Source organism: Mandrillus leucophaeus, unplaced genomic scaffold (assembly GCF_000951045.1).
Source record: "Mandrillus leucophaeus isolate KB7577 unplaced genomic scaffold, Mleu.le_1.0 Scaffold694, whole genome shotgun sequence".
NCBI lineage: Eukaryota > Metazoa > Chordata > Mammalia > Primates > Cercopithecidae > Mandrillus > Mandrillus leucophaeus.
The window spans coordinates 762,130-790,106 of NW_012107519.1; the positions used below are offsets into that span (position 1 = coordinate 762,130).

The following is a 27,977-nucleotide window of genomic DNA, read 5'->3' on the forward strand; positions in this document are numbered from 1 at the left end:
ATATATATATATATATGTATGTATGTATGTATGTATGTATATATACACACACCACACATACATACATACACACACACACAAGTGGTAGCAGTGTTTATGAAGAGTTTGATTTATCACATTTATCTATACTTTGCTCTTAAACATTGTTAAATAGATTGAACAAGATAATATTAAAATCTTAGAATTGAAAAGAATCTTTAATATTTTATAAACCACCCCCAGCCAGAGGCAGAAATGTATTCCTTATAGTGACGACTTGACAAATTTTCATTCAGAATCTTTTTTTTTTTGAAACAGAGTTTAACTCCCGTTGCCCAGGCTGGAGTACAGTGGTGCCATCTCGGCTGACTGCAACCTCCGCTTCCCAGGTTCAAGCTATTCTCCCGCCTCAGCCTCCCGAGTAGCTGGGACTACAGGTGCGTGCCACCATGCCCAGCTAATATTTTTGTGTTTTTAGTAGAGACCGGGTTTCACCATGTTGGCCAGGATGGTCTCAATCTCTTGACGTTGTGATCCATCCACCTCAGTCTCCCAAAGTGCTGGGATTACAGGCGTGAGCAACCGTGCGTGGCCTACACTAACTTTTAAAATAATCATACATATTTATTATGTGTCCCTCTTCTCTTCCAGGCAAAACATTCACCATTCCTTCAAATGATCTTACTATTTTGTAATTTTTTTTAATTGATATGGAGTGTCGCTCTGTCACCCAGGTTTGAGTGCAGTGGCATGATCTCGGCTCACTGTAATCTCTGCCTCCCAGGTTCAAGTGATTCTCCTGTCTCAGCCTCCTGAGTAGCTAGGACTACAGGTGTGTGCCACCACACTTCAGGTAATTTTTGTATTTTTAGTAGAGATGGGGTTTCACCATGTTGGCCAGGCTGGTCTTGAACTCCTGACCTCAGGTGATCACCTGCCTCAGCCTCCCAAAGTGCTGGGAAAACAGGCGTGAGCCACTGTGTCCAGCCTATTCAAGTTTTGATTCCTCCCAGTACCATTTAAAAATATATGTGTAGTATGTATTGGTTTAGTGTCTTCAAATCCTTCAGGATTCTTTCACATAAATTAATTAATTAATTTAGAGACAGGGTCTTGCTTTGTCATATAGACTGTAGTACAGTGGCACAAACACAGCTCACTGCAGTCTTAACTTCCTGGGCTCAAGTGCTCCTCCTTTGTAGCTGGGACTATAGCCACATGCCACCACGCCCAGCTAATTAAAAAAATTTTTTTTGTTGTAGGGATGGTCTCACTATGGTGCCCAGACTGGTCTCAAAGCAATCCTCCCACCTTTGCCTCCCTCCCAAAGTGCTGGGATTGTAGTGTGAGCCCCTGGACCCTGGCCTCTTTCACATGCATTTCAAGGAAGCTGGTGCTTCTATACATTCTACTTGAGTAGTTTGAGTTTTTAAACCTAAATGTAGGTAAACTTTTTCATTATTAAAATTTAAGGTTAATTCTTGTTTCAGCTTTTTAAAAATTTTTTTCTATTTCAATGGATAGAAATCCAGATTTTCCTGATCATTTTAAAATCTAGATCTTGATTGTTTTTTTCATAAGACATATTTTTAAATCACTATAGCATTTGTTTTGGGACAGAATTTTTGCTCTTTTGCCCAGGCTGGAGTGCAGTGGCACCGTCTCAGCTTACTGCAGCCTCCCCCTTGCGGGTTCAAGCGATTCTCCTGCCTCAGCTTCCTGAGTAGCTGGGATTACAGGTGCTCGCCACCACACCTGGAGAATTTTTTGTATTTTTAGTAGAGACGAGGTTTCACCATGTTGGCTAGGCTAGTCTCAAACTCTTGACCTGAGGTGATCCACCTGTCTCAGCCTCCAAAGTGTTGGGATTACAGGCATGAGCTACCGTGCCCAGCCAGCCATTCTGTCATTTGTTAATTTGAAAATAGAGATAGCTTTCAAGCGATAATGAGTGTATAAGACCAGAAATGAATGAATAAGGTTAATAACAGTGCTGTTTTCTTTTTTTTGAGATGGAGTTTTGCTCTTATGGTCCAGGCTGGAGTGCAATGGCACAGTATCAGCTGACCGCAACCTCTGCCTCCTGAGTTAAAGCAATTCTCCTGCCTCAGCCTCCCAAGTAGCTGGGATTACAGGCATGTGTCGCCATGCCTGGCTAATTTTGTATTTTTAGTAGAGACAGGGTTTCTCCGTGTTGGTCAGGCTGGTCTTGAACTCCCGACCTCGGCCTCCCAAAGGTGCTGGGCTTACACACTCGGCAACAGTACTGTTAATCAGTACACATTTTTTGTTTGTTTGTTTGCTTTTTTTTTTTTTCTTTTTCTGTCACCCAGGCCAGAGTGCAGTGGCATAATCTCAGCTCACTGCAGCCTTTGCCTCCTGGTTTCAAGCAATTCTCCTGCCTCGGCCTCCCAGGTAACTGGGATTACAGGCATGTGCCACCACACCCGGCTACTTTTTTTATTATTATTATTCTGTCTTAATTGTTGTATTTTTAGTAGAGACAGAGTTTTACCATGTTGGTCAGGCTGGTCTCAAACTCCCAACCTCTAGTGATCTGCCTTCCTCAACTTCCCAAAGTGCTGGGATTACAGCTGTGAGCCACTGTGCCTGGCCTATTAATCAGTACTCTTTAACCCACTGCAGATATGTAATTATCATCCAGCCTGTATTTCATTGACTTACCTATTGTAGGTTGTCTTGATAAAAGTTTTAAGTCAAGTTCCTTAAATCTTAGTTTCAAATCTTATTAATCTAATAACTTTTGTTTTTATTAAAATGCAGACTGGGTGCAGTGGCTAATGCCTGTAATCCCAGCACTTTGGGAGGCCGAGGTGGGCAGATAACCTGAGGTAGTTGGAGACCAGCGTGACCAACATGGCGAAACTCCGTCTCTACTAAAAATACAAAAGTTAGCCAGGCGTGGTGGTGCGCACCTGTAATCCTAGCTACTTGGGAGGCTGAGGCATGAAAATAGTTTGAACCCAAGAGGCGGAGGTTGCAGTGAGCCAAGATCACATGATTGTACTCCAGCATGGGAGACAGAACAAGACTCTGTCTCAAAATATTTAAAAAGCATATAAAATAAAATGAAATGCAAATTACTCTCAATGAATATATTTTGCTCTTACTTGGTCAATTTGTATTTAAAAAATTTTCATTATACTAATTATCCATTTTTGGCTCAAGATACCCCACCCAAAATATTCTAGTAAGAAACCAGAATTTGCCATCCCCAAAATATCTTTTTTTGCCATGTTTTGAGCTAGCTATTCTGAGAATCTGCAGACACAGGAGTAATTCTGAAAAGCTGCCCTTTTGTAAAAGAAATTTACCCATCTGTAAAGAAAATCTGCTTTAGTAAAAAGTTATCTGTATCAGGAAAAGGGCTGCTCCAGACAGCTGTTATTCCCTGAGAGACTTCAGTCTGCGTAACAAGACTATCTTTATTCATCATATATTTTCTCCGCTCACTCTATTTCGTATAACTTGCATAGACACCAACCCTTAAAAGCCCCAAGCTTCTATTCCTTCTGTAGCTTCAGATGCTGTATAAGCTTCAATCATCTGACTTCAGTGAGTCTCATATTTTGTGGGACTACTGTTATTACATATGTAATTAAAATTGGTTTCGTGGCCAGGTGCCGTGGCTCAAGCCTGTAATCCCAGCACTTTGGGAGTTTGAGGAGGGTGGATCACCTGAGGTCAGGAGGAGACCAGCCTGGCCAATATGGCGAAACCCTGTCCCTACTAAAAATACAAAGATTAGCCGGGATGTAGTGACGGTGGGCGCCTGTAATCCCCACACCTGCCTCAGCCTCCTGAGTAGCTGGGATCACAGGCACCTGAGACCATGCCCAGCTAATTTTTGTATTTTTAGTAGAGACAGGATTTCACCATGTTGGCCAGGCTGGTCTTAAACTCCTGACCTCAAGTCATCCACCGGCCTCGGCCTCCCAAAGTGCTGGGATTACAGGCATGAGCCACAGTGTCCAGCCTCAACTGCCTATCTCTAATGTCTTGGCAATGTCATGATTTTTACAAAGACTGCCAGTTAATGGCTCTGAGCTTATCTCTACCACATTTTAGTATTCTAACATATAATTTAATCTATGATTTTAGTTATTTAAAGCATGAAGATGTTCATAGTGTTGTTTATAATACAAAATTGAAAGCAGTTTAAGCATTCAGCCTTAAGAGAATGAATAATAAAACTAATGCTTTAATAAACTCGTGCTTATTTATTAAGTAGTTACTTAAAATGATGGCAATGTAAGAACATGAGATTATTAAATAAAATGAGCAACTTAAAATTTGCGTGTATCCTGAATGTTGATAACTAATATGGTTGTGAGGGAAAAAGGGACTGAAAGTGCGTTTAAATAGTTAACTGGCTGGGTTCACTAAGGATAAGAATATGGGATCTTCTTCATGCATTTGTTTTACAAATTTTCTCAAATATAATTATGTTACTTGTTAAGAAAACTCTATTTTTGGAAACAAAAAAGATCCTGTACATATCATTTAATCTTTAGTTTATTTTTTTAATCTCTAGTTTATATTTTCCATAGTAAAATCACTTTTTCTTGAGAGAAATAAAAGTAATTAAATAAGCTTTCCTTTTCTTCCAAATATTAGTGTTTTATCATCTTGCCCAATGTTCTTTTTCTGAACATAGCTTTAAAAACCCTTTATGTTGAATTGATTTCCTTCTAATCCTGCTTATTTCTCCTTTGTGAAAGGTGACATATATCAGTAAAGCAAATTAAAAATGTATAGAGTTATGTCATACTTCTTTTCCTTTGTACTTTATGACTTTGCCGTTTCTTCTAGACAGGCTTCATTTTTCTCCATTAGTGTTCAGAGTTTAAAGTTTAATTCAGCAGATGGCAAAACACTTTGCTCTCTGCCACCCCTGCGAACCAGCATGAAAATAAATACAGTGCTTTCACACCATCTTACGATGTAAAAACCATTCAGCTGTGAATTAGGAAATCCAAGTTCTGGTCCTAGCACTTCTATAAACAAGATTTTTGACAAGCAAAGTCACTTAAGCTCTGAGTGTCCATTTTTTTATCTGTAAAAATGAGAGTATTTCTAACATTAAAGTAATAGGACTAAAAATTTTGTATTTCCTTTTTAAAAATACCTATATTTTTAGAGACAGAGTCTTGCTATGTTGCCCAGGCTGGTCTTCTACTCCCTGAACTCAAGCCATCCTCTCAGCTCACCTTCTAAGTAGCTGGGATTCCAGGGGCATGCCACTATTTCTGCTTGTATGATTGCTGCTTGATTTGTATGATTACTGTATTAATTTCTGTTTTCTTATAAAAGGCTGAATACCCTGCTGGGGTAAGAATTTTGTGGTCTTTTCCTCACTATTGCATACCCTGGGCCAAAGTATGGTGCCTTGCACATAGAAGCCATTTTATACCTATTGATAGAATGAATGTGCTACAATGTTTGCTGGAGAAAGGAGAGTTAAAGAAGTCTTAAGGTCCATATCTACTAGAAATCCTTGTAAAACTCATAGACTATTGAAGGTTTGAAACTGTGATACACAAGTTTGGCATTACATAGAAGATCTGCATGGAGTTATTAATGTTAAAAACTTTATTTTTTTTTTTTTGAGACAGAGGCTCGCTCTGTCACCCAGACTGGAGTGCAGTGGCACAGTCTCAGCTCCCTGCAACCTCTGGCTCCTGGGCTGAAGCGATCCTCCCACCTCAGCCTCCTGAGTAGCTGGGACCACAGGTGTGTGCCACCACACCTGGCTATTTATTCTTTGTAGAGACAAGGTTTCACCATGTTGCCCAGGCTGATCTTGAACTCATGTGCTCAAGTGATCCACCTGCCTCCGCCTCCCAGAGTGCTGGGATTATAGGCGTGAACCACTGCGTATGACCTAATGTTAAAAAGTTGATCCTTTGGACATTACAGTGATGTAGGAGTCACATTTTTATGTATTTTCATAGATTTTACAATATGCCGTATTGAAAAATAATGAATTACAGTCAGCTTTCTTGTAAGTCCAGTCAAGTTGAATTCCTGTTACTACTGTTGTTCATCTTTTTTTCCTACCCATATGTCTTAAAAAATATTTATACTGCTAGATAATTGAACTTGCAAGAGTTTTTGCTTTTTAGTTTGTGAGTCTGTTTAATTTTTTAAAATCCAGTGGTTTAGGCTTCCACATGTGTAAAGATGAGAGATGTATTCTTTTCATGGCCCAAGATAAACGGAACCAAAATCCTTGTTTATTTTAACTCTTAAAATTGTACATATAAGATTCTCACATTATTGGAAGGAATAGATTTTCTTTGGATAGGCAGACAGTGTTGCCTTCCTTTAGCCTCTGTTTACTTTCTGACCTCTGTTGATTTATTCAACTTGTAACCTAGAAACCAACTAAAAAGGAAGGAAGTTAGAGATGTGTATTTCTGGGCAGTAACTGGAGTAGTTTCCTCTTCCCCTAGCCTGGTTTAGCAGCCAAAAAAGGCCTTTTACTCCCCTCCCCACCTCCCAACAAAAAGAAAGAAAAATTAATGTTAACTTTTCACCTTTTTACCTCAGTCCATTGAAGAAGGTATAAGCCTTAAGAACAACCAGTTTAAAGGACTAAAATGTGTGAAAGATGGGATCTACTATTCCTAAGGAGTTGTAATAACAGGAGTGCATTAAGGAGACTTGATGTAAAACCTAGCAATTTATGCTTGATACCAAGTGGGTTCTCTCTGTCATTACTTCATTATTTTTGTTTGTGTTAAAAATTTATCAATATACCAGACCAATTAATACCAGACCAGTCACATTAATATATTTATATTAGCCAGATGTGGTGGCACATACTTGTAGTCCCAGCTGCTCAGGAGACTGAGGCAGGAGGATGCCTTGAGCCCAGGAGTTTGAGGCTGCAGTGAGCTGATAGCTTCACTGCACTCTGGCCTGGACAACAGAGTGAGACCCAATCTCTAAATATATATATGTCAAGCCCGTTTTAAATATTTAAAAGACATTGATTGTTACCAACTAGTTGTAACTCTGCATCCTTTGCATCAAGAATTGATTCTATAGTATTTATAGTAGTGGAGAAGCTAGTCTTATTTTAATACAACCATGATGTAGTGTGAAATATTTTTTTAAAATGAATGGCTTCTCAGTATTGTTAATTACATTAACTTTACTAAAAATTAGTACATTTGTGTTACTAAGATTGTATGACTTAGGCAGTTGTATGGTTTAGCTAAGCCTACTTCTGTGTGCTTTATGATTCTGTAAGGGATTGAAGCACTTGAGAAGCAAAAACAGCTGTTTTTAAGTCTATATCATATACAATGTAGACAAACTTGAGTTTATGCAAGACTATGAGATAAATCCTGTGAAAGTTTCTAATGTACAATAAATTGGGGAAATGTATTAAAGTACTTAAAATTTGATAGTTTATAATATTAAGCTGTATTAAACATTTGCTTTTTTTGGTTTGGTAACATATTGTGAGTTCTTTTACTTACATAGATTCTTTTTATTTTTGTCTCAGTGATTGATTATGAATGAATTATTAGGATGGTTATATGTGATTTAATATCCACTTGACAACATTATTCAAAACACTTCGTTCTAAAGTTACCTTGGCTGGGAGTGGTGGCTCACGCCTGTAATCCTAGCACTTGGGGAGGCCGAGGTGGGCAGATCACCTGAGGTCAGGAGTTTGAGACCAGCCTGGTCAACATGGTGAAACCCTGTCTGTACTAAAAATACAAAATTAGCTGGGCCTAGTGGCGTGCACCTGTAATCCCAGCTACTTGGGAGGCTGAGGCAGGAGAATTGCTTGAACTCGGGAGGCAGAGGTTGCAGTGAGCTGAGATGGTACCATTGCACTACAGCCTGCGCAGAAAAGAGCGAAGCTGCATCACAGAAAAATAAAGTTACCTTTTTGTATCGTGCATGTTCTACACAATATGTTCTGTAAAATAAAGCCATATTTTACTCACAGTCCTGCTAATCATTGCCCATCTCTTCTCATTCTTTTTATAAGCGCAGGTTCATCATATACTACATTAAAAATACCTTTTCAGTAGCTTTTCTTTTTGTTGGACACAGAGTCTCGCTCTGTCACCCAGGCCGGAGTGCAGTAGTATGATCTTGGCTCATTGCAGCCTCCGTCTTCCAGATTCAAACAATTCTCCTGCCTCAGCCTCCAGAGTATCTAAGACTACAGGCACGCCACCATGCCCTGGCTAATTTTTGTATTTTTAGTAGAAACGGCGTTTGCCATGATGGCCAGGCTGGTCTCAAACTCTTGACCTCAAGTGATCCACCCGCCACTGATCCTGGCTTCTTTTCAGTAACTAACCTGCTAATTTCTGTGAAATGAAAGTGATACTTCTGGAATAGATATAAAGGGGTTATGTATGTGTTATTTTTAAAAAGTCAGTATGAATACAAAATTAGCCAAGTGTAGTGCATGCATGTAATCCCAGCTACATGGCAGGCTGAGGCAGGAGAATCGCTTGAACCCGGGAGGCAGGGGTTGCAGTGAGCTGAGATCGCACCATTGCACTCCAGCCTAGGCAACAAGAGCGAAACTCTATCTCAAAAAACATTTTTTTTTTTAATTAGTATGAATTTTTAGATTTACTGAAATTGAGGTTTCTCCATGGGGATAAATTTATAATGAAAGATTATTTACATCCAGGCATGGTGGCTCATGCCTGTAATCCCAGCACTTTGGGAGGCTGAGACGGGTGGATCACTTGAGGCCAGGAATCTGAAACCAGCCTGGCCAACATGGTGACACCCCTGTCTCTACTGAAAATACAGAAATTAGCCGGGCATGGTGGCGTGCACCTGTAGTCCCAGCTACTCTGGAAGCTGAGGCAGGAGAATTGCTTGAATCCCCACGGAGGCAGAGGTTGCAGTGAGCCGAGATCACGCCACTGCACTCCAGCCTGGGCAACAGTGAGACTCTGTCTCAAAACAAAACCAAACAAAAAAGACTATTTACATACATCTTAAAATAGATTAAATATTTTCTTGCACCTACACCTACAAGTGTATTTTTAAAGTTTCAGTGCATGTTACTATATGTAATTCCTCTGTTTCATCATTAATTTCTACAATAAAACTGAAACCATTTCAATTAAATTGTAATATAGAAGTGTGGTTGACTAAGTATATGGCCAGCTTTCCTGCTCTAAGTCAGAAACTTGCAGATTTTCACTGGATGCTCTAAAGGTTAAAATTTAATTATACCGACAAATTAATAGACATAACCTGATGTTTTACATAGAGCCACAAATTTATATTCCATTCCATCTCTGCTCCTTGATTTGTTGAGTAGCCAGAGTCAGTCTGATATCATCACGTAAGTCTCCACTATGAAACAAGAAATTACTATAAGGCCTGGCAGGATGACTCATGCCTGAAATCCCAGCACTTTAGAAAACTGAGGTGGGTGGATCGCTTAAGTTCAGGAGTTCCAGACCATCCTGGGCAACATAGTGAAACCCTGTCTCTACAAAAAATAGAAAGAGTTAGCTAGGCATGGTCATGCCCACGTGTAGTCCCATCTACACGGCAAGCTGAGGTGGGAGGATCGCTTGAGCCCAGAAGCCAGAGATTGCAGTGAGCCAAGATCGTGCCACTGTACCGTAGCCTGGGCAACAGAGCAAAATCCTGTCTCAAAAAAAAAAAAAAAGAGACTGGACACAGTGGCTCACACCTGTAATCCCAGTACTTTGGGAGGCCAAGGCGGGTGGATCGCCTGAGGTCAGGAGTTTTTGAGACCAGCCTGGCCAACATGGTGAAACCCTGTCTCTACTAAAAATACAAAAATTAACAGCATGGTAGCACACCCCTGTAAAGCCAGCTACTTGGGAGGCTGAAGGAGGACAATCGCTTGAACCCAGGAGGCGGAGATTGCAGTGAGTTGAGATCACACCACTGCGCTTCACCTGGGTAACAGAGCAAGACTACATCCTCCAAAAAATAGAGAACTTACTGTTAGAGCATCCTTGTCTAGTAGAAATAAAATGTGAGCTACTGGTGTGATTTTAAATTAAGTCTTTACATCAAAATTTTAACATAGGTAAATTAATTTTACAGTATTTTATTTAACCCAATATATCAAAATATTAACGTATCAAAATTATTCATGAGATACATCTTAATTCTTTTTTATGTTCAATGTGTATTTTATACATACAGCACACATCTCAATTCAGATTAACTACATTTCAGGTGCTCAGTTGCCACATATGGTTAGTAACTACCATATTGGACAACATCGGACAGCGGAACTCTAGAATTTAGATAGATGTTAAGAGACTATATTATATAACACATCTGAGAAGTACATTTTATGCTTTCAAATTGTAAGTATCTTAGAACTATCTAGGTTAAATTGTTTTTTGTAATGAGTGAAAATGGTTGAATATTTTCAAATCTACAAAATACTACCAGTTTTTTTTTTAGTAAAATGCCTATGAGATTGTTGAGGTTTTTGCCTAAAAATATTTTAAATTGATTTATTTTGAAGTTTTTAATATTTTTAAGGCAAAATGGTTATACTAATAAATAAATCGTGCCCAAAAACGTACAAAGTGTATTTGATTTTTTATTTTTGCCAACTTGAGAGATAGTCACATGTTATTTCTTTTCTGCACTTTCTCACCTTGGTAAATCTGGAAAGCAAAAACTTAGTATTTGCATTTGCCTTATGAAGGAGACAGTAAACTTGAGCTTTCAGTCTCGCCACTAGTCTGTCTTTGTCTGTTGTTAAAATTATGAGCCAGTCTCTATGGCCGCAGCCAAATGAGTAATCACCAGTAATGTGACTCGTGCTGGAAGTGACTCCATCAGCACCTGTGACGGGGGATTAGTTACAGTTTACAGAGCACCGCCTCTTCCCTTCTCTCAGTGTGCCCTAAGCCAAGTACTCGTTCTCATTTGGGTGTCTGCACTGTTGGAAGCTACTGCACTGTGTTTCCACGCAGACAGAGTACAGTGGGAAAGGCTTTCTCCAGCTGATGGATGGCTGTTCTCTTTATTTGGAGTATCTTACTGGTTATGTAAGCGACCTCGAGAGAAATTATCCTGACCCAGATCGGAGGATGCAGTAGTGCTTCAGCTGCAGGATTTCTTAGTCGTTAACACCACAGTGCTGATGACAAAGAGCGAGTTGTAATCCTCATCACTGCCGGGGCTCAGCCAGAGCAGACAGAAAATCGTCATTTGCTCGTCGGAGACTTGTTAGGTTACAGCTCCTGCTTCGTTCTGTGGTCTTGGCTTTTCTTCCTATACAATGACGCCGCTGCAAGTGAGCTCAGAAATGCTTGGTTTGAGAGCCATTTGCCTGTGATTTTGAAGACTAAAGAAGTATTTACACTAGATAAATACTCTTCCAGAACAAAATGGAAATTTCAGCAAATACTTATTGACCTTTAAAGCCTTGCTGTGGATTTCTGAGATTTAAAAATACTTTAAAATTCTCAAGAACAAAGTACGGTTTGTATTTTTCTGCTTCCTTTTTCTTTTGTCTTAATTTACATTTGGTTTTTCTTCTCAGCCTGAGAAATTAAGGTCACTGCCTTTTGTAAAAGATCTGGCCTGAATGTTTTTAGTTTTAAGAATTTTTAACTTTCATTTGTTTAAAAAGGTTTATTGTGTTTGTAGTAATTTAATAACTGTAAATGTTAATTTAAAAACTAGAGTTTAATTGTTTAAAGTATGGCAGAAGTGCTTCAAATTAGGGTTTTCAGACTAGTGTTTCAAGAGAAGTGAGGGTATTTGTTTTGTGAGGTGTTTTTTTTTTTTTTTTTTTGGTTATTCCCTTCCCCACCCCCAACTTGTTTTCTAACAGTATCGTGTTTTTCAATAGACCTGCTTGGGTGGGAATTTGGACTTTGTTCTTTCAAGTCACTCCAGTCTTTTTTTTTTTTTTTTTTTTTTTGGTAGACTAAATCTTAACTTCTAAAATGTTGCTTAGGTTGTTTTCTGCTTTAGTATTTACCTTTGGTGAGATTTATATTAGTATTTTTGCAGTTAATAAGCTTTTTTTTTTTAAACTTGGAATTGTTAACTGTTAACCAGAGATTGTTAGAAACTAAGACTGCAGACATAAGCTCCTTGAATTTCCTGTTAAATGTGAAATGGTGAGCTTTAACATCGTTTGTTTGAGCAGCTGAGTTGTGTTTAAGAGCTGTAGCTGATTTATTTTAAAAATGTTTTTCGGGGAGGGCTCATCTGTTCGCCTCTTCCTCATGTGAATGGAATGTGGTGCAGCATGGAGCCCCAAACAGGATACAGTTGTTCTAAGCATTCTTCCTATAGTTTGGTAGGCCCTACTAGAAACGCAGGCCCTCAACTGTATTTATTTTGGCCATAGACTATTTTTAAAGTGTGTTTAACACTGATAAATGACCTTAAAAAACATTCTCACTCCATTAATAAAATTGAGAAAGCATTTTGTTTCAACTGAACATTTAGTGTTAGTAATTTTCATTTTGGGTTTCAAAGGCTTTTTAGGGCATTTGAGTAATAGTCTTTTGTGATTAGGGCCATATTCTACTGTGACTTTCATCAGATGTTAGCTCATTGCTTCCCTTTAGGCTGTGGAAGTTACTCATAGAATCATATATCTTTAGAGTGTTGAATTAGTTATGCATGAGTTCTAGTTTCTTTACATTCCAGTGCACCTAGACCCATGAACTATTTACTACAAATTCATCATGCCAGCTGTAGGACCCATTTGTTTTTATTTAAATATGTTTATTATTTTTAAACTTAAAATGTTCCTTTGAAACATACTAGACTAATACACAAATTAACAATAGTTACATGGTGGATTTGCCAGTTAAAAACACCGGGGTGTATTTTAATATCACTTCATATGTTGTTTGCCTTTCATTTTTCCTTAAAGTAGAGCAGTCACACATATTCACTGTTGCTCATTTAATAAATATTGAAACATTTCTTTAACAAATACTATAAAAGTATTTATCAGCACTTTTTATTTGCTATTTAAGAAGCATGATATACTTTGGACTTCCATTTGTAAATGATTATAAGTACTCATGTCCTTATAAGAGTATTCAAATTTGATCATTGTCAGCTAGTTTTCTTACATTTCTGGTAGCCAAATTTTACTTGACTTTCAATGAGGTATCTTAAAATGTGAGATTTTTTTTTTTAGCTTAGAAATCTTTTTTTCTAATTAACTTAGAATAATTTAAATCATAGGTCGGCTTGTTGAAATTTACCCTTAGAACTCTGACCTACCTTGAAAAGGAGAGCTCTCTTCAGAAGAATGTTTTTCATATTATAAAATGATTAGGTCTCATAGGAAATGCAAGCCACCTGTATTATTTGCGTAAGAAAGAGGCACTCCAGAAGGAGAACTTTACTTCTTTTTCAAATCCTACTTAATTGAATTGTATCTTTAGCCACTTAGATAATACCTTTTGTGGACCTTTTTGTTAACCTTCATGGGTTGACCTGACATGGTACTGTTTGAAAAGAAATAGATCATTTGATAATGTTCAAGGATTGAAAGTCCTTTTGAGAAGATGCCAGTGTTTTCTAGTTTACTTAAAAACTAAACTGACAGCGATATAATATGAAAAAACATTTTTTACAGTAGGGATCAGCCAAATATCCCTGTTTATGTTACATATTTCATGTCAATTGGTCACATAGTGGTGGACACTTTTAAAGCCTAAATACAATGAATGCTCTTGAATTTCTTACAAACTTTTTGTCAATTGTTAAGTAAAATAATAAATAGGATTTTATGAAATTGGAAAGTGTTAAATGATAACAGTAGAAGGAAATAGCTAAGTAATGTGAGGATTTTCTATTTTGAAAATGTGATTTCTCACCCAAATAAAAATAATTTTGATAAATAATACAGCGCTTAAAAGGTTAGCCCAGGATATGGGAGAGAGGGTGTTACTGTGATTAGATTTTCTAATCTTAAATATTGAAAATAAGTGAAAATGTAAGATAATTTTTTCCTGTTTTTTTAATTAAGAAAATATTATTTGTAACTTCATGATGTAGATAGTGTAGAAATAAGACTTGCTTAAATTTAATATTACATTTTTAACTTTGAAACATTGTTACAGATTGCAGTGAGTCAACCTGAAATTCCTCTTAGGAATTTCTTAAATACAGAAATTAACTCCTTAAAAGCCACTCCAAACCAAACATCTTGAAGTTTTTCCCTCGAGTGTGTTTATTGTTACTAACAAGATGTTATATATTTTTAAAGACAATAAGAGAAAGGGGAAACACAATGATTTTGAAATGCCTGGGAATTTGTACTGTCTATGCCAAAAGCTTTGTTTTATGTGGAAATATTAACACAAATTACCCTGTAGCTAGAAAGATTTCTGCATGTGATATAGGTAACTTAGAAACTGAGTTGGTTATTAATTCCGTTTTCGGAACTGTTTTCCAATTATTTAAAAAAAAATTTTATAGTAAAGCCACTGTGTTTTTTAAATGGTGGAATTTTGTTTTCATTTTCAAGTTTTTAGAACAGCACCATGAATATAAGACACTTGTATTTTATTTAATCTTCATCTACTTTGAAAGTTAGTGTGATAGTCATAAAGAAATTTATACATTGTATCCCTGTTTCCTTCCTCTTCCTCCCCTGGCTCTGTCCCTGTCACCCCCACCCAAGATATGAGTTAAATCCCATATATTAAAGGTATCTTCTTAAAGGAATCAAATGACCTTGGATTGACTTTTTAAAAAAATAAGTAGCGGAGATTTGGACTTGACTGCAAAGTAGGGTTTTGTGTAGCACTTCTTACCAACTCTTTCTCTACTCCCTTCCTCCATGCTGCTCTCACCAAAGCTGTGGGACTTTTATTTGTGCTTGGTGCAGGGGCGGGGGTGGGAGTGCAAGGGGTGGAGTTAAAAGACCAGATACTTCCTGATCATTTAAAATCCTGCTTAATGTAAATGAGCTAGACAAAAAGTGTACATTGAAATAATAACTACTCTCTTTAATAAGAAACAATACAGTTAACAAAAAAAGGCAGGGGTAAATATGTTCTCCAACCTAGTTTACTGTTTCAAAAGCAATTTCTCTTTTTAAGCAGACATTTTTACACACATGCGTATTTTATTACATCCCTTTTTAAAAAGTGAACAGTTGGGACTTAGTATACTCAAATATGTCCATATCACATGTAGATCTAGTTTGTTCCTTTTAAATAAACACAAATACCTTATGGTATAGATAAAAGCATTAGTTTATAATATGAAAATTAATATTGTCATCCTAAGACTCTGTAGTGATGACATTGATACATTGTATTGATGTGTGTTCCTTCATATTTTCAGGATACTACCCAGAAAATTATCATTAGAAATTCTTTTTTCTTGGCAGACTTTCAAACCTCTGGTTGAAAGAAGTATACCCAGTTCAGTCACTGCAGTAGAATTCCTTGTAGATAAGCAACTGGATTTTTTAACTGAAGATAGTGCCTTTCAGCCGTACCAGGTAAGAAATTTTAGATTACTTTTTAAAATTTAACAGTTAAACTTTATTGATATGCAGATATTCTTTAAACAATATTATTTAAATATCATTTCATCTAACTTCTAGTTGTGCGGAAAAACCCAGTGAATGCAGTCAGTCGATTTTGCTTATAGGATAAACGATTTATTTATTCAATTAACAATATATACTGAGCATCTAATATGAGCCAGGCAGTGTTCTGTTGCAAGGAATACAGAAGTAAACAAAATAAAAGTATGTGACATTCTAAATAATAGTCATTATTAGAAAGTAATTGGTTAAATATTAGTATAAATTGTCTTCAACTCTAAAGGTTAAGAATTGGGTAAATTAATGTAATTAAATGAGATTAGTGTTTATGTATACCTATCAGTTTAGCATAATAGTTCATTTTTTTTTAAAGGGGAAATTTTTTTAGAATGTCAGTAATTGAATGATTTTCTTTATAAGTTTTAGTTCATTACTGCAATTTAAATACAAATACATTTAATTAGGGAAACATTTTCCAGTTGACTATTAGATTTTAATTATGTGAAGAAACTCATCAAAAGTATTAAGCTAAATATTTTTTAAGATTGTTGAAATTGCCAGTTAATTTTTTCAGGTATTAGTAAAACAGAAGGGTTTGTGTGTGTGTGTGTGTGTGTGTGTGTGTGTGTGTGTATATATATTTTTTCGAGATGGAGTCTCACAACCCAGGCTGCAGTGCAGTGGCACATTCTTAGTTCACTGCAACCTCTACCTCCTGGGTTCAAGCAATTCTCCTGCCTCAGCCTCCAGAGCAGCTGGGATGACAGGCGCACACCACCACGCCCAGATAATTTTTGTATTTTTAATAGAGACAAGGTTTCACAATGTTGCCCAGACTGGTCTCGAACTCCTGACCTCAAGTGATCTGCCCGCCTCGGCCTCCCAAAGTACTGAGATTACAGGCGTGAGCCACCACACCTGGCCTTCATTTGTTTATTTAGATTTTAGGTTGAATTAAATGTATATATTATAAGTTTCTTTTTACTCAGATGTTTTAAAATACTACAGTAATTGCATAGAAAGGATGAGTGAACCGGTTTAAATTTTTTCTAATGAAGTAAAAAGTTAATACTATTGTATTTCAGACTTGTTACTGTTTTTCAAAAATAAAATGTAGAGCTATTATTTCCATGGAGCGAACAAGAGCTTGTGTTAATGAGGGGTGATTTGTTGTGCATGGAGTTGTAATACTTAGGGAATTAGAATAGTTCTATTAGGTCTACCAAAATGAGATGATAGTTCATTTAGTGTAAACATTATTTCATGTCTTGAAGTCTATATAGATATGCTCTTGTCTTTCCATTTGATTTTTCTTATTTCTTTAAAGGACCTAGTTTTTTTTTGTATTGTTACAAAACCTAGTTTGTTTTGTATTGTTTTGTTCTTTGTTTATAATATTTGCTTCATAGCAAATCACAGTTTAATAGTGGAGGTGTTGGAGCTTTTCCCTGGGGTTTTATTTTGTTAATTGTGAATACCATTTAGTTTACTACAGACCTTATCATTTCATTTCCCCCAGTCAGTTAGAGGGAGTTAGAGTAGGTGAACCTTCCAAGTTTTAATGTTTTAATTCTGTGGTTGTATTATTAGCACTTTTGGAACCAAGTCTCAGCTTGGATTTGGTTTAGAGAAGTGAAATTGTTATGTAGAAATTACTTTTAAAAATAAACTCTTGCCAGGTGGCCTAAAACTCGACATGTTTTTGAAAATTATAATGATTGAAAGAATATGCTAGGGGGAGGGTGGGGGGGGTACCCTAACTTTTTTTAAAACAGTTTCAGAGGCGTAAGAGCTAAAGTCTTACGTGGTTTGGTGAATTGTATGATTGTTTCTGTTAGTAAGCTATTTAATCTGCTCTGCTAGTATATATACTAAGTCACCCTCTGGCCTAGAAGGATGCCGTATCTTCCAGAAGTGAAGTGATTGACTTGACATTTTAACCATTGTGTTTCTGAAAAACGTGAATTCTGAGTTCGAAGAAATCGGAAGGAATTACCATGAGAGCATTTGATTTAAGATCTAGCATACCTTAGTTTTAGAATTTCTTACGAATTTTAGACTAAGTGTTGGTTTATAGCAGAGCTTTTCTATGCATATTTTTTATAGTTAGGGTTTTTTAATAAGATCAGGTTATAAATATAAAAATATTTTCTCCCATGTGTAAATGATAGACATTTCTCTTATTTTGAATGAAAATTTACTACAGATACCTAAGATAGTTAAATTTATTTATTTAAATAAATCTTGTGAAATACAGAAACGTTCTAGAAAGAAGAAAAAAATTAGAGTTTGTGTAATTAGAGTGGCGGTATTACCAGATTGATTATTTTATAACCAGTTGTCCAAGCAGCACATTAAATTCCTTAGCTTCTTAAAATGGCAGCTGTTACTGGCATAAATTTTGTAAATAGTGCCTTGACCTATCTCAACCTTAGGGTAACCCTCTGTTAGTCAAAGGGAGTTTGGGTACACTTGAATAAGCTTTTTAATTGAGCTTATTTCTTTCTCACTTTTTAAAATTTCATGAGGCAATTTCTTTTGAATATGGATGCTAATTATCCTTTATAAACTTTTTAAGTAGGTGGGGGAAAATTCTCTTTGGAAATGGCCTTTGTGTATATTGTTTTTTAGTCTAGAGTAGTAGGTACATGTAAGTTTTTAAACTTTCCACAAATGATGCTTTGTTGTGAATCTAATTAAATGTTTTCAGTGGGAATTCCCAATCTACCACCTTTCTCCTTGATTTCTCAGCATTTTATTCTGTAGTAGTATGTTTTTCTTTAGTTTCCTTTACAAGTTGCACAGCCTTATTCTTCGTTAAATCAAAATGATAAACTGAGGTAGTGGTTAGGAAACAGATGAGTCAGGATTAATACAAGTCCTTTCACTTGTAAGTCATTGGTTTGAATCCTACTCTTTTCTCTGAATGATTTGAATGTATTGAATATCAGATAGCAAGTATTAAGTTAGTTAACCTGGTCAGCCTTTTTTTTTTTTTTTTTTTTTTTTTGGAGACAGGGTTTCACTCTGTCACTCAGGCTGGAGTGTTGTGGTGCAATCTCAGCTCACCACAACATCCGTCTCCTGGTTTCAAGAGATTCTTCCTGCCTCAACCTCCTGAATAACTGGGATTACAGGTGTGCACCACCACCCCCGGCTAATTTTTGTATTTTCAGTAGAGACAGGGTTTTGCCATGTTGACCAGGCTGGTCTTGAACTCCTGACCTCAGGTGATCCACCCCCTCGGCCTCCAAAAATACCGGGAATATGGTTGTGAGCCACTGCGCCCGGCACTGGTCAGCTCTTTAGGTGACATTTAGTTGGCTATTTCAGGATGCAATCATTACAGTTTTTAGTATTTTGGAAAGAAACATGACTAAAAGGAGAAATTGAACCAACATTTTCAGACAGTGTAATGGATATATATTAATTAGGCCACTGAAGCAACATACCCTGATATTGTTAAGTGTCTTTCTCCTTCCCTGTGCACACAGATAAGATTCTACTTCCTCCTTTTAGGTTTCCTGATCATGCCTGGCTACACTTAACTTTCTTTGAAGTAGAGGGGGAAGGGAAAAGGGAGAGGAAGTAGTGGGGAAATCTGCAGATTCTACTGTGTCTTTTAGCTGGCTGGGGAGAAGGAACAGAAAATAAATTATTGCTTCTTAAAGATACTTTTAATAGTTTTTTGTGAGTCCGGACATGGTGGCTCACGCCTATAATCCCAGCACTTTGAGAAGCCGAGGCGGGTGGATCACGAGGTTGGGAGTTCGAGACCACCCTGGCCAACATGGTGAAATCCTGTCTCTACTAAAAATACAAAAAAAAAAAAAAGATTAACCGGGCGTGGTGGCAGGTGCCTGTAATCCCAGCTACTTGGAAGGCTGAGGCAGGAGAATCACTTGAACCTGGGAGGCAGAGGTTGCAGTGAGCTGATATTGCACCACGGCACTCTAGCCTGGGCAACAGCGAGACTACATCTCAAAAAAAAAAAAAAAGTTTTTGTTGTTGTTACTATAATTGCTGTGGTATTTTTCCTTTACTTTGGAGCATGATTATAGAAGTTCAAAAAAACTTTCCATTAAATTTCCGTAACAGTTTTGGTCACATTCACTTAAAAATTATGATAATGGAATATTTAACTTTTAGCATGATTTTGAAATCATTTTATCATGGATTTTGGCTACTGGCCGTGCACACACCTACAGTTTTCAGATTGGGGTTGCTTCATAGAGGATGTGGAAGAGACTATTTCTTACCTGAAATTTGTACATATTCATTCCAACTAACCTGGCTTGATCTAGCTTGTTAGTCCAGTATTTTTAGGCATCACAATCCTCTTTGCTTTTAAATGTAATAAAGAAATAAAATAAAGGTCACTAGTTAAAACCATTAGAGATTTGATGCAGAATGTGCTTGTTCAAAATTACACCCCATGTTTATCTTACAGTATATTAAAATTCATTGTAGTAATGAGGTGTTTTCCCTAAAATAAGGTAGAATCATAAATCCTAGACCTGAAGGAATGATTCCATTAGAAGCTCTGTATCCCATCTACTCGGGAGGCAAAGGCAAGAGAATCACTTGAACCCAGGAGGCGGAGGTTGCAGTGAGCTGAGATCACACCATTGCGCTACAGCCTGGGCAGTAAGAGCAAAACTCTGTCTCAAAAAAAAAAAAAAAGTTCTGCATCATAATGAGCTGATAAAGTTTAGAGATAAGACTATTAATACCACTGTTCTCTCATTGTAGAGTATAGACATTGAACTACAGTACTTTACTAAATACTAAATACAGTACTGTTGTGCTGTGAAGTGCTGGTTGAAGGGAATGGGAAAACAAACCTCAGTATTTTCTTAGTACCTAGACTAAAGATTGCTTAAAGACTTAACGAGAGAAGAGTCATACATTGTCTAGTGAATGTGTCTGGACTGTGCCAGATTGTTTATCTATTTCTGTAGTCTTTCAATGATAAAGTAGTTTTTCCAGTTTGAGTCCATTTTAACCGATAATTCTTTCATCATTGATCATACAAATTTATTTGGCTGTGGTTTTAAGGTAATTGTTGCTCAGCACATCTGTTTTGCTATTTACTAAAAATAGCTCGAACAGTTGCCTAGGATAAGTTAGCAGTAGTTTAGGAAGTAGAGTGTACCAGAGACATGTATTTTTTTTTCTTCTAAATTTGTGTTATTGTCCTATGGCATTTGGAATTGCTTCACAACCAGGGTGAAATAATGCAAGCAAGGTGAAATTTTAGCCATTAGTCAGCCAAGGTGAACAGTTTAATCTGTTGTTTGGTTATTACTAGGCAAATGTTATACTTCTTTGAATTAAATATTTGACATAAGTGGTCCACTGACAAAGTTTGAAATCTTGTTGATAGAGATTTGTTTATAAGCAGATTTATTTCTCAGGGTAATATGATATTGCTAATAGTTTACAGAAAAAAGTAAACAGAACTTCCTGTTACAGTTGCTTTGTATGGTGGAGAAGGGACTTGCTTTTTCAAACTTTACCTTCACTTCAGCTTATAGTACAGACACATCACTTTAGATTGTTTTAAAACTGTAACATTTCTATAGTGTGAATGGAAATTTGACCTGGTACAGCATTTATTAGTATACTTACGTAATTATTTTTGTCCTACAGTTCCTTTCAGATTTGTTATTTTCCTGGTATCATGTCACTGCTCTAGCATTACTTTTTGCCAGTTTCATGGCTTCCTGCTAGTTGCTTAATGCTTTTTAAAAGTTGATAAAAGTATTGTGAGTAATGATCTTTATTTTCAAGGAGTTTTTCATCTATGATAAGAAATGACATAAAAAATGATTTCCTTGAAGTAGACTGAATTTAAGGAGCCTGAAGTAAAAACTTCAGAAATACAAAGATAGGAGAAGTCAATAGAGACTGAAGTGGTTAAAGAAGTCTCATGAAAGAGATAAAACTTAATGGGCTTCACTTGAATGGAGATGGAAGTGAAAGGATGAGGACTGAATGGAGATGGAAGTGAAAGGATGAGGTGGTGGGATGGTTGGTGGTGGCAGTGGTAATGGTAATCCAGACATTTGCCAGGAGGAACAGCATAATGAATGATGAGGAGGCATTTTAGGGGACAGGAGAATGTCAGCCTAACTAAAGAAGAGAGTTTATGAATAGAATTAATGCTGGATACACATGGTGTGGGGTCAGATAAAAGAGGAAAAAGATCACTAAGCATAGTTCTCAGGAGAGTAACAAAATTATCTGTGTAACAATGGCATGTTGGTTATTGTAAATATCAGAAGCAGCTAATTGATTGGGTCTTTACTAGAGCCTTTCGTTTTAGAGATTCATTATAGCATAATGGTTAAGAGCATGAATTTTGACATCAGTTCAAGCAAACTTAGTTTCAAATCTTAGCTTTACCATTTGCTAGCTATTTGACATTGGGAAAGTCTCAATGCTGTGAATAAATGGTTTTCTCAACTATAAATACTGTCTACCTCAGAGTTGTTAGGAAGATTAAATGAAATGATACATTAAGGAGTTTATAATACAGAAACTGCTCAATAAGAGACATATTGTAAATTCCCTTTTCATAAATGGTATCTTAAACCCTTTTGGTGGATATTTGAAACTCCTTTTTCTTCCTACCATTCACACGCTCATTGACTATTTCTTTGCCACCATCTGCTGCTTACTTTTAACAATCTTTCTTAGTAGTCTTCCCTGGAACTCTTAGCATTTTTTTCTCCAGCTGGTGCTAAACAAACTTTTTCAACTCTCAATATAACCCATAGACAGTATATAATAGAACATGTTTTTGTAGTAGTGTTTTTTTCTTCTCCCCCTTTTTATGAAGAATAAGTAGGTAAGATTTCATTGTGACTTCTTAAACTATTATTTTAAGAAAATGACATTAGAAAAGATGAGTGCAAAACTATATTGTGGTGTTATCCTTTACAGCACACCCTTACCTTTTTTCCACAGGGAAAGTCATGTACTCTACTTGTGGCTGATAGTTATTTTTCTCTCAGAAAGTAGAAGTGATATTCAATAAGGTACAAAATTCTTTTTTTTTTTTGTTTGGCTCTGGGAAGACACTTTGTAGCTATAATACTAAGGTCTGGAAGTCCTCTAAGCATTAGATAAAAGAGTTAGACTAAATGACCTTTGTAGCAGTGAGTACACTACGTCTGTGAACTTGTTGAAGGTGAAAAACCAGCCTTTTCTGGTCAACTGGTCAACATTAAACAAATCAAGCCCTAATTATTTTAGTCTTTAGGATAAGAGTCATTCAACTAAAGCTATGTTTATCTTAAAAGAACTTTTCAGTTAGGGTGCCAGATGCAAATCAAATGTTCTGCAGAATTGGAAAACCAGGATCATTTGGATTAATAGTACTTACTCAGCACTTGCTACTCTCTCCTTTTTTTTTTTTTTTTTGAGATGAAGTCTCACTCTGTCACCCAGGGTGGAGTGATCTCGGCTCACTGCAACCTCCATCTCCTTGGTTCAAGTGATTCTCCCACATCAGCCTCCTCAGTAGCTGGAACTACAGGTGCGAGCCACCACGCCCGGCTAATTTTTTGTATTTTTAGTAGAGACAGGGTTTCACCAATGTTGGCCAGGATGGTCTCAAACTCCTAACCTCAAGTAATCCTCCCACCTCGGCCTCCCAACGTGTTGGGATTATAGGTGTGAGCCACTGCGCCTGGCTACTCTTTTTCTATATCTGTTTCTGGATTATATTTTGACAGGCGTCGAACACGTTCCTAGTTACTCCATGAGTTTTCATATGCATCTCCCTTTTCCGTTTCACTTTGCCTTCATTTTAACATTTGATTAAAATTTAGAGGTGCCTTGTTGACGTAAAATGAGAACAATTGTGGCATATATACTGTGCTGAAAGTATTAAAAATACATAACTGTTAACTGACTACTGGTAGATCATTGACTTGGTAGGATGAGCATCCATGGGCAGGCATAGCCTGGGGGTGGTCTAGGAGATGAGGCCAGAACAGGAAACAGCTATTTTGTAATATTTGGCTTTATTCCATTTCAAGTCAAAAGTGACAGCTTGCAGTAGTAGAGCTAAGCTGAAGCCTCGATAGTAGGATGGACAACAAGAAAAGAGGAACCAGCAGCTAAAGCAGAGTGAATATACTTCCTTGTTTTTTAAAAATTATTTTTAATATAAAGTTGCTTTATCATGTTTTAATATTCAGTAATTTTGCTCTGTATTCTATTTAAATATTCCATTACCTACCTATATTATTTTATATAGCTGTGATTTCAAAAATAGTAATGAAACATGCTTATTAAGGTCCCATAAATTACCCCAGTACATATCTGTTGCTATTTTAAAAAGGAGCTCTTCATTTGTAAAAATTGGTTGCAAAACTTGATGTGTTGAAAATGTATCCTCAGAGTTCGGGAACATGTTATTTTGACTGAAATTTGGCCCAAGCATGAGCTATTCTGCAATATTCAGATTAAAAACATTTATAAGTCACGGCAGTAGTTCTTTCCCGGTCCGAAATCTGCTGTGATCATATGCTGAAAAATCTGCCAGTCTTCTTTTAAATTTTCATAGCTGCTGCTATGAATTTAAAGTATGTGAAATTATGCTTGTAGACTCTAAGCCATCACTAGTTGCCATTGAGAAAGATTTTCTGGTTTCTTTTTTCCAATCAAAATAAGATCATAGGATTGATTTATTCTTTTTCTTAATTGCATAATCTTACTGAAACATGGTCATATTTAAAATCTCAGTTTTGTTCCTCAGTATAATAGTAATATTTTATTAGGATTAGAATTTAATTTTGGGAATTTGATAATTCCCAAAATATTTTCATGTGCATTATTTTATTTCTAATGTTAGCTTTATGAAGAAAATGATTGTATTATTTTGTGTAATGCTTTCAGGATACATATTAATTTATTAATCCACTCAACTCTTTGAGAAGTCTAACTTACAAATGAGAAGGAAGCAAAATAGAAACTATGTAAAGTAGACTAAATTTTAAAAGGGTGTGATTATTGTGATGATACAGCAGGCACTGTCATGGTACATCCACAGCAAGAAACTACAGCTGAACTTTACTCAGACTGGAAATGGGAACTAGAAAGTCGGGAACTCAAGTCACATATTCCCTTTTCTCCCCGCCCCAGAATCTCCTTTTTTTGACGGGTTTATTCTCCTAACTCATAGGTATTGCTTCTCATAACACTAGTTTTCATTTGACTTATGTGTGTCAGTATCAATTCACCTACCTGTCCCCGCTCCTTTACAAGACCTTTTAGATCTAATATTTATGTTTTCTACTAAAATTACAGATGGCATAGGGGAATGAAACGTTGAAAAGAAGAAATAAATATAAGGAAGAGAATATGTGGTAGTAATTTTCTATGGTAGGCGGAGAAAGTGAGGTTTAGCTCAGTTGTGACTTGGCATCTAGGTTCACACAGCTTGTGATAGTCAAAAAAGAACCTGGGTTGGGTGTGGTGGCTCACACCTGTAATCCTAGCACTTTGGGAGGTCGGGGTGGGAGGATTGCTTGAGCCCAGTAATTTGAGACTGGGTAACATGGGAGAACCCTTGTCTACAACAAAATAAAATTAGCTGGGCATGGTAGTGCACCTGTGTAGTCCCAGCTACTGGGGAGGCTAAGGCAGGAGGATCGCGGATCACCTGAGCCCAGGAGGTTTAGGCTGCAGTGAGCCATGATCTCACCACTGCACTTGAGCCTCGGTGACAGAGGGAGACCCTATCTCATGAAAAAAGAGGGGAGCTGTGCAGCATAGTGGCACACACCTGTAATCTCAGCACTTTGGGAGGCTCAGGCAGGTGGATCACTTGAGCTCAGGAGCTTGAGACCAACCTGAGCAGCGTGGCAAAACTCCGTCTCTACCAGTACCAAAAACAAAACAAAACAAAAAACAAACAGAAAAAACTTTTGCTGGGCACCTGTAGTCCCAACAACTTAGGAGGCAGGGATGAGAGGATTGCTTGAGCCCGGGAGGTCAAGGCTGCAATGAGCTGAGATCCTGCCATTGCAGTCTAGCCTGGGTGACAAAGTTAAGACTCTTGTTTTAGAAAAAAAAGAAAAAGAAAAAAAACTTGAACTCAAAGTTTTAGATTATAAGATATTATTTCTGTTACACTGCCTGCCTTTGTGAGCCATCCAGTGGGAAGTGTCTCCTATTTACATATCATTCTCTTTCGTGTGGCACTTTATTATTCTTATAGTTAGTATCTTTCCTAAATAAAAGACTAAGTTTTTCCTGAATTTTATTGCCTGTACAACTTCCCCTAGATTTTGCATACAGTGGCATCACGCTACACTACGAATCTGTGCATTATTTTCAGATTCATTTGTTCCTTCGGCAGATAATCCATATTAAAATGTTTTCTAGTCTGTGGTTTTTTTTTCAGCTGTCTAGTTTTTGTTTTTTGGTTTTTTTGTTGTTTTTGTTTGTTTGTTTTTGGTTGTGCATATGGGTATTCTGAATACCTGGATTTGCTCAAAGCTAAAATTCAAAAATAAAATACTTTAAAATGAAGCCCTTAGTCTCTTGCCAAAATAGTTGTCTCTAAAGTTCAAGTCTTTCTGGGTTTCAGACTAAAAACAAAACAGTACTGGTCCTTAGTAAATAATCTGGATTGAGGGTCATTAATTCATATATTTAAGGGACAGCTGTGTTATATTCAGAACTACAAATACCTTCAAAGAACCTAGAATCTAATGGGGGAAACACACATGGAAGAACAAACAGAAATATAAGCAAAATGTAGTAAGTAGAAGAGACCAGGGAGGAATAAGGAATTCATTCTGGTTGTAGGAGAGATGTGGAGGTATTGTTAGAATTAGAGTAGGTGACCCCTGAGTTACATGAGGATGAATATAAATTAGCTAAGCCACTAGGACAGCAAGGTTGGTTAAATACATGAAGTCAAGGGAATAAGCAGAATGCCTGTTGAATGGGTTATTTACATAAACCCTAACCATACCATCTTCCTGGAATGTCAGAGTGGTGACTAGATAGGGAACCTTTTTAACCATATTTAGTTAGGTCAGCCATTGACTGGTCTCACCCTCATTGAGTAAAGGAATAATGAGCATTTGTTAAAAAGAAATCAACAGTGAAAATTAAAATTTTAACCATATAAGTTTACAATTCAGTGGCATTAAGTGCATTCACAATTTTGTGCAATGATTACCACTATCCATTTCCAGAACTTTTTCATCATCCTAAACAGAAACTCTGTATTCATTAAACAGTAACTTCTCACTTCCCAATTGTGCCTTCCCTTAATCCCTGGTAAACCTTCTGTTTTACTTTGTCTGTGAATTTGCCTATTTTAGGCACCACACATAAGTGGAATCATGTAATGTTCATCCTTTTGTAACTGGCTTGTCTCACCATAATGTCTTGAGGTTTTATCCGTGTTGTAGCATGTGTTAGAATTTTTTATGGCAGAATAATATTCCGTTGTGTGTATAAACCACATGTTTTAATCCATTCCTCTGTAGATGAATATTTGGGTTCTTTCCAACCTTTGACTATTGTGTGAATAATGCTGCTATAAACAGTGGTGTACAATTATCTGAGTTCTTCCTTTCTGTTGTTTTGGTTACATACCTAGGAGTAGATTGCTGGGTCATACAGTAATTCCATATTTAGTTTTTTGAGGAACAGCCAAACTTTTCCACAGTGGAAAACCATCTTTTGTTCCCACCAACACTACACAGGGGTTCCAGTGTCTTCCACGGCTGCACCAATACTTGTTATTTCTTATTTTCTTGATAATAGCCATGCTAATGGGCGTAAAGTGGTATCTCTTTGTGGTTTTGATTTGCATTTCCCTAATGGTTAGTAATGTTGAGCATCTTTTTATGTGCTTTTTGGTTATAAATATATCTTTGGAGAAATGTCCATTCAAGTCCTTTTCCCATTTTATCATTTGGTTGGGGATTTTTTGTTGGTGAGTTGGAGTTCTTTATGTATTCTGGATTTCAATCCTTTACCAGGAATATGCTTTGGAAGTATTTTCTCCCATTCTGTGGGTGGTCCTTGTCTCTCTTTTCATAGTGTTCTTTAACATACAATTGTTTTTTATATCAAGTCTAATTTATCTGCCTTGGTTGTCTGTGATTTTGGTATTATATCCAAGAATTTACAGCCAAATCCAGTGTCATGAAGATTTTCCCGTGTGTGTGTGTGTGTGTGTGTGTGTGTGTTTTCTCAGTTTTATAGTTTTTGCATTTTGTTTTAGACCTTTGATCCATTTTGACGTTTTATTTTGTTTTGCTTTTTGAGATGAAATCTTGCTCTGTCACCCAGGCTGCAGTGCAGTGGCGCAGTCTCAGCTCACTGCAACCTCCGCCTCCCGGATTCAAATGATTCTCCTGCCTCAGACTCCTGAGTAGCTGGAATTACAGGCGCCCGC

General features: G+C 36.9%; 1 protein-coding gene across 3 annotated transcripts in view; it reads left to right on the top strand.

The window, feature by feature from the left end:
* JMJD1C (jumonji domain containing 1C) overlaps window positions 1-27,977 on the top strand; it is a 310,806-nt gene that overhangs the window by 196,272 nt on the left and 86,557 nt on the right. For 2 of the 3 annotated variants that reach the window (XM_012002670.1, XM_012002669.1), the window contains exons 1-2: window positions 10,902-11,479; window positions 15,380-15,493. Coding sequence is in view for 1 of the 3 variants with exons in the window: in XM_012002668.1 (XP_011858058.1) it covers window positions 15,380-15,493 (114 nt within the window). In the remaining 2 variants the exon portion in view is untranslated. Of the gene's footprint in view, window positions 1-10,901; window positions 11,480-15,379; window positions 15,494-27,977 lie in introns of those variants that run through there. The other variant, XM_012002668.1, reaches the window with a different exon arrangement.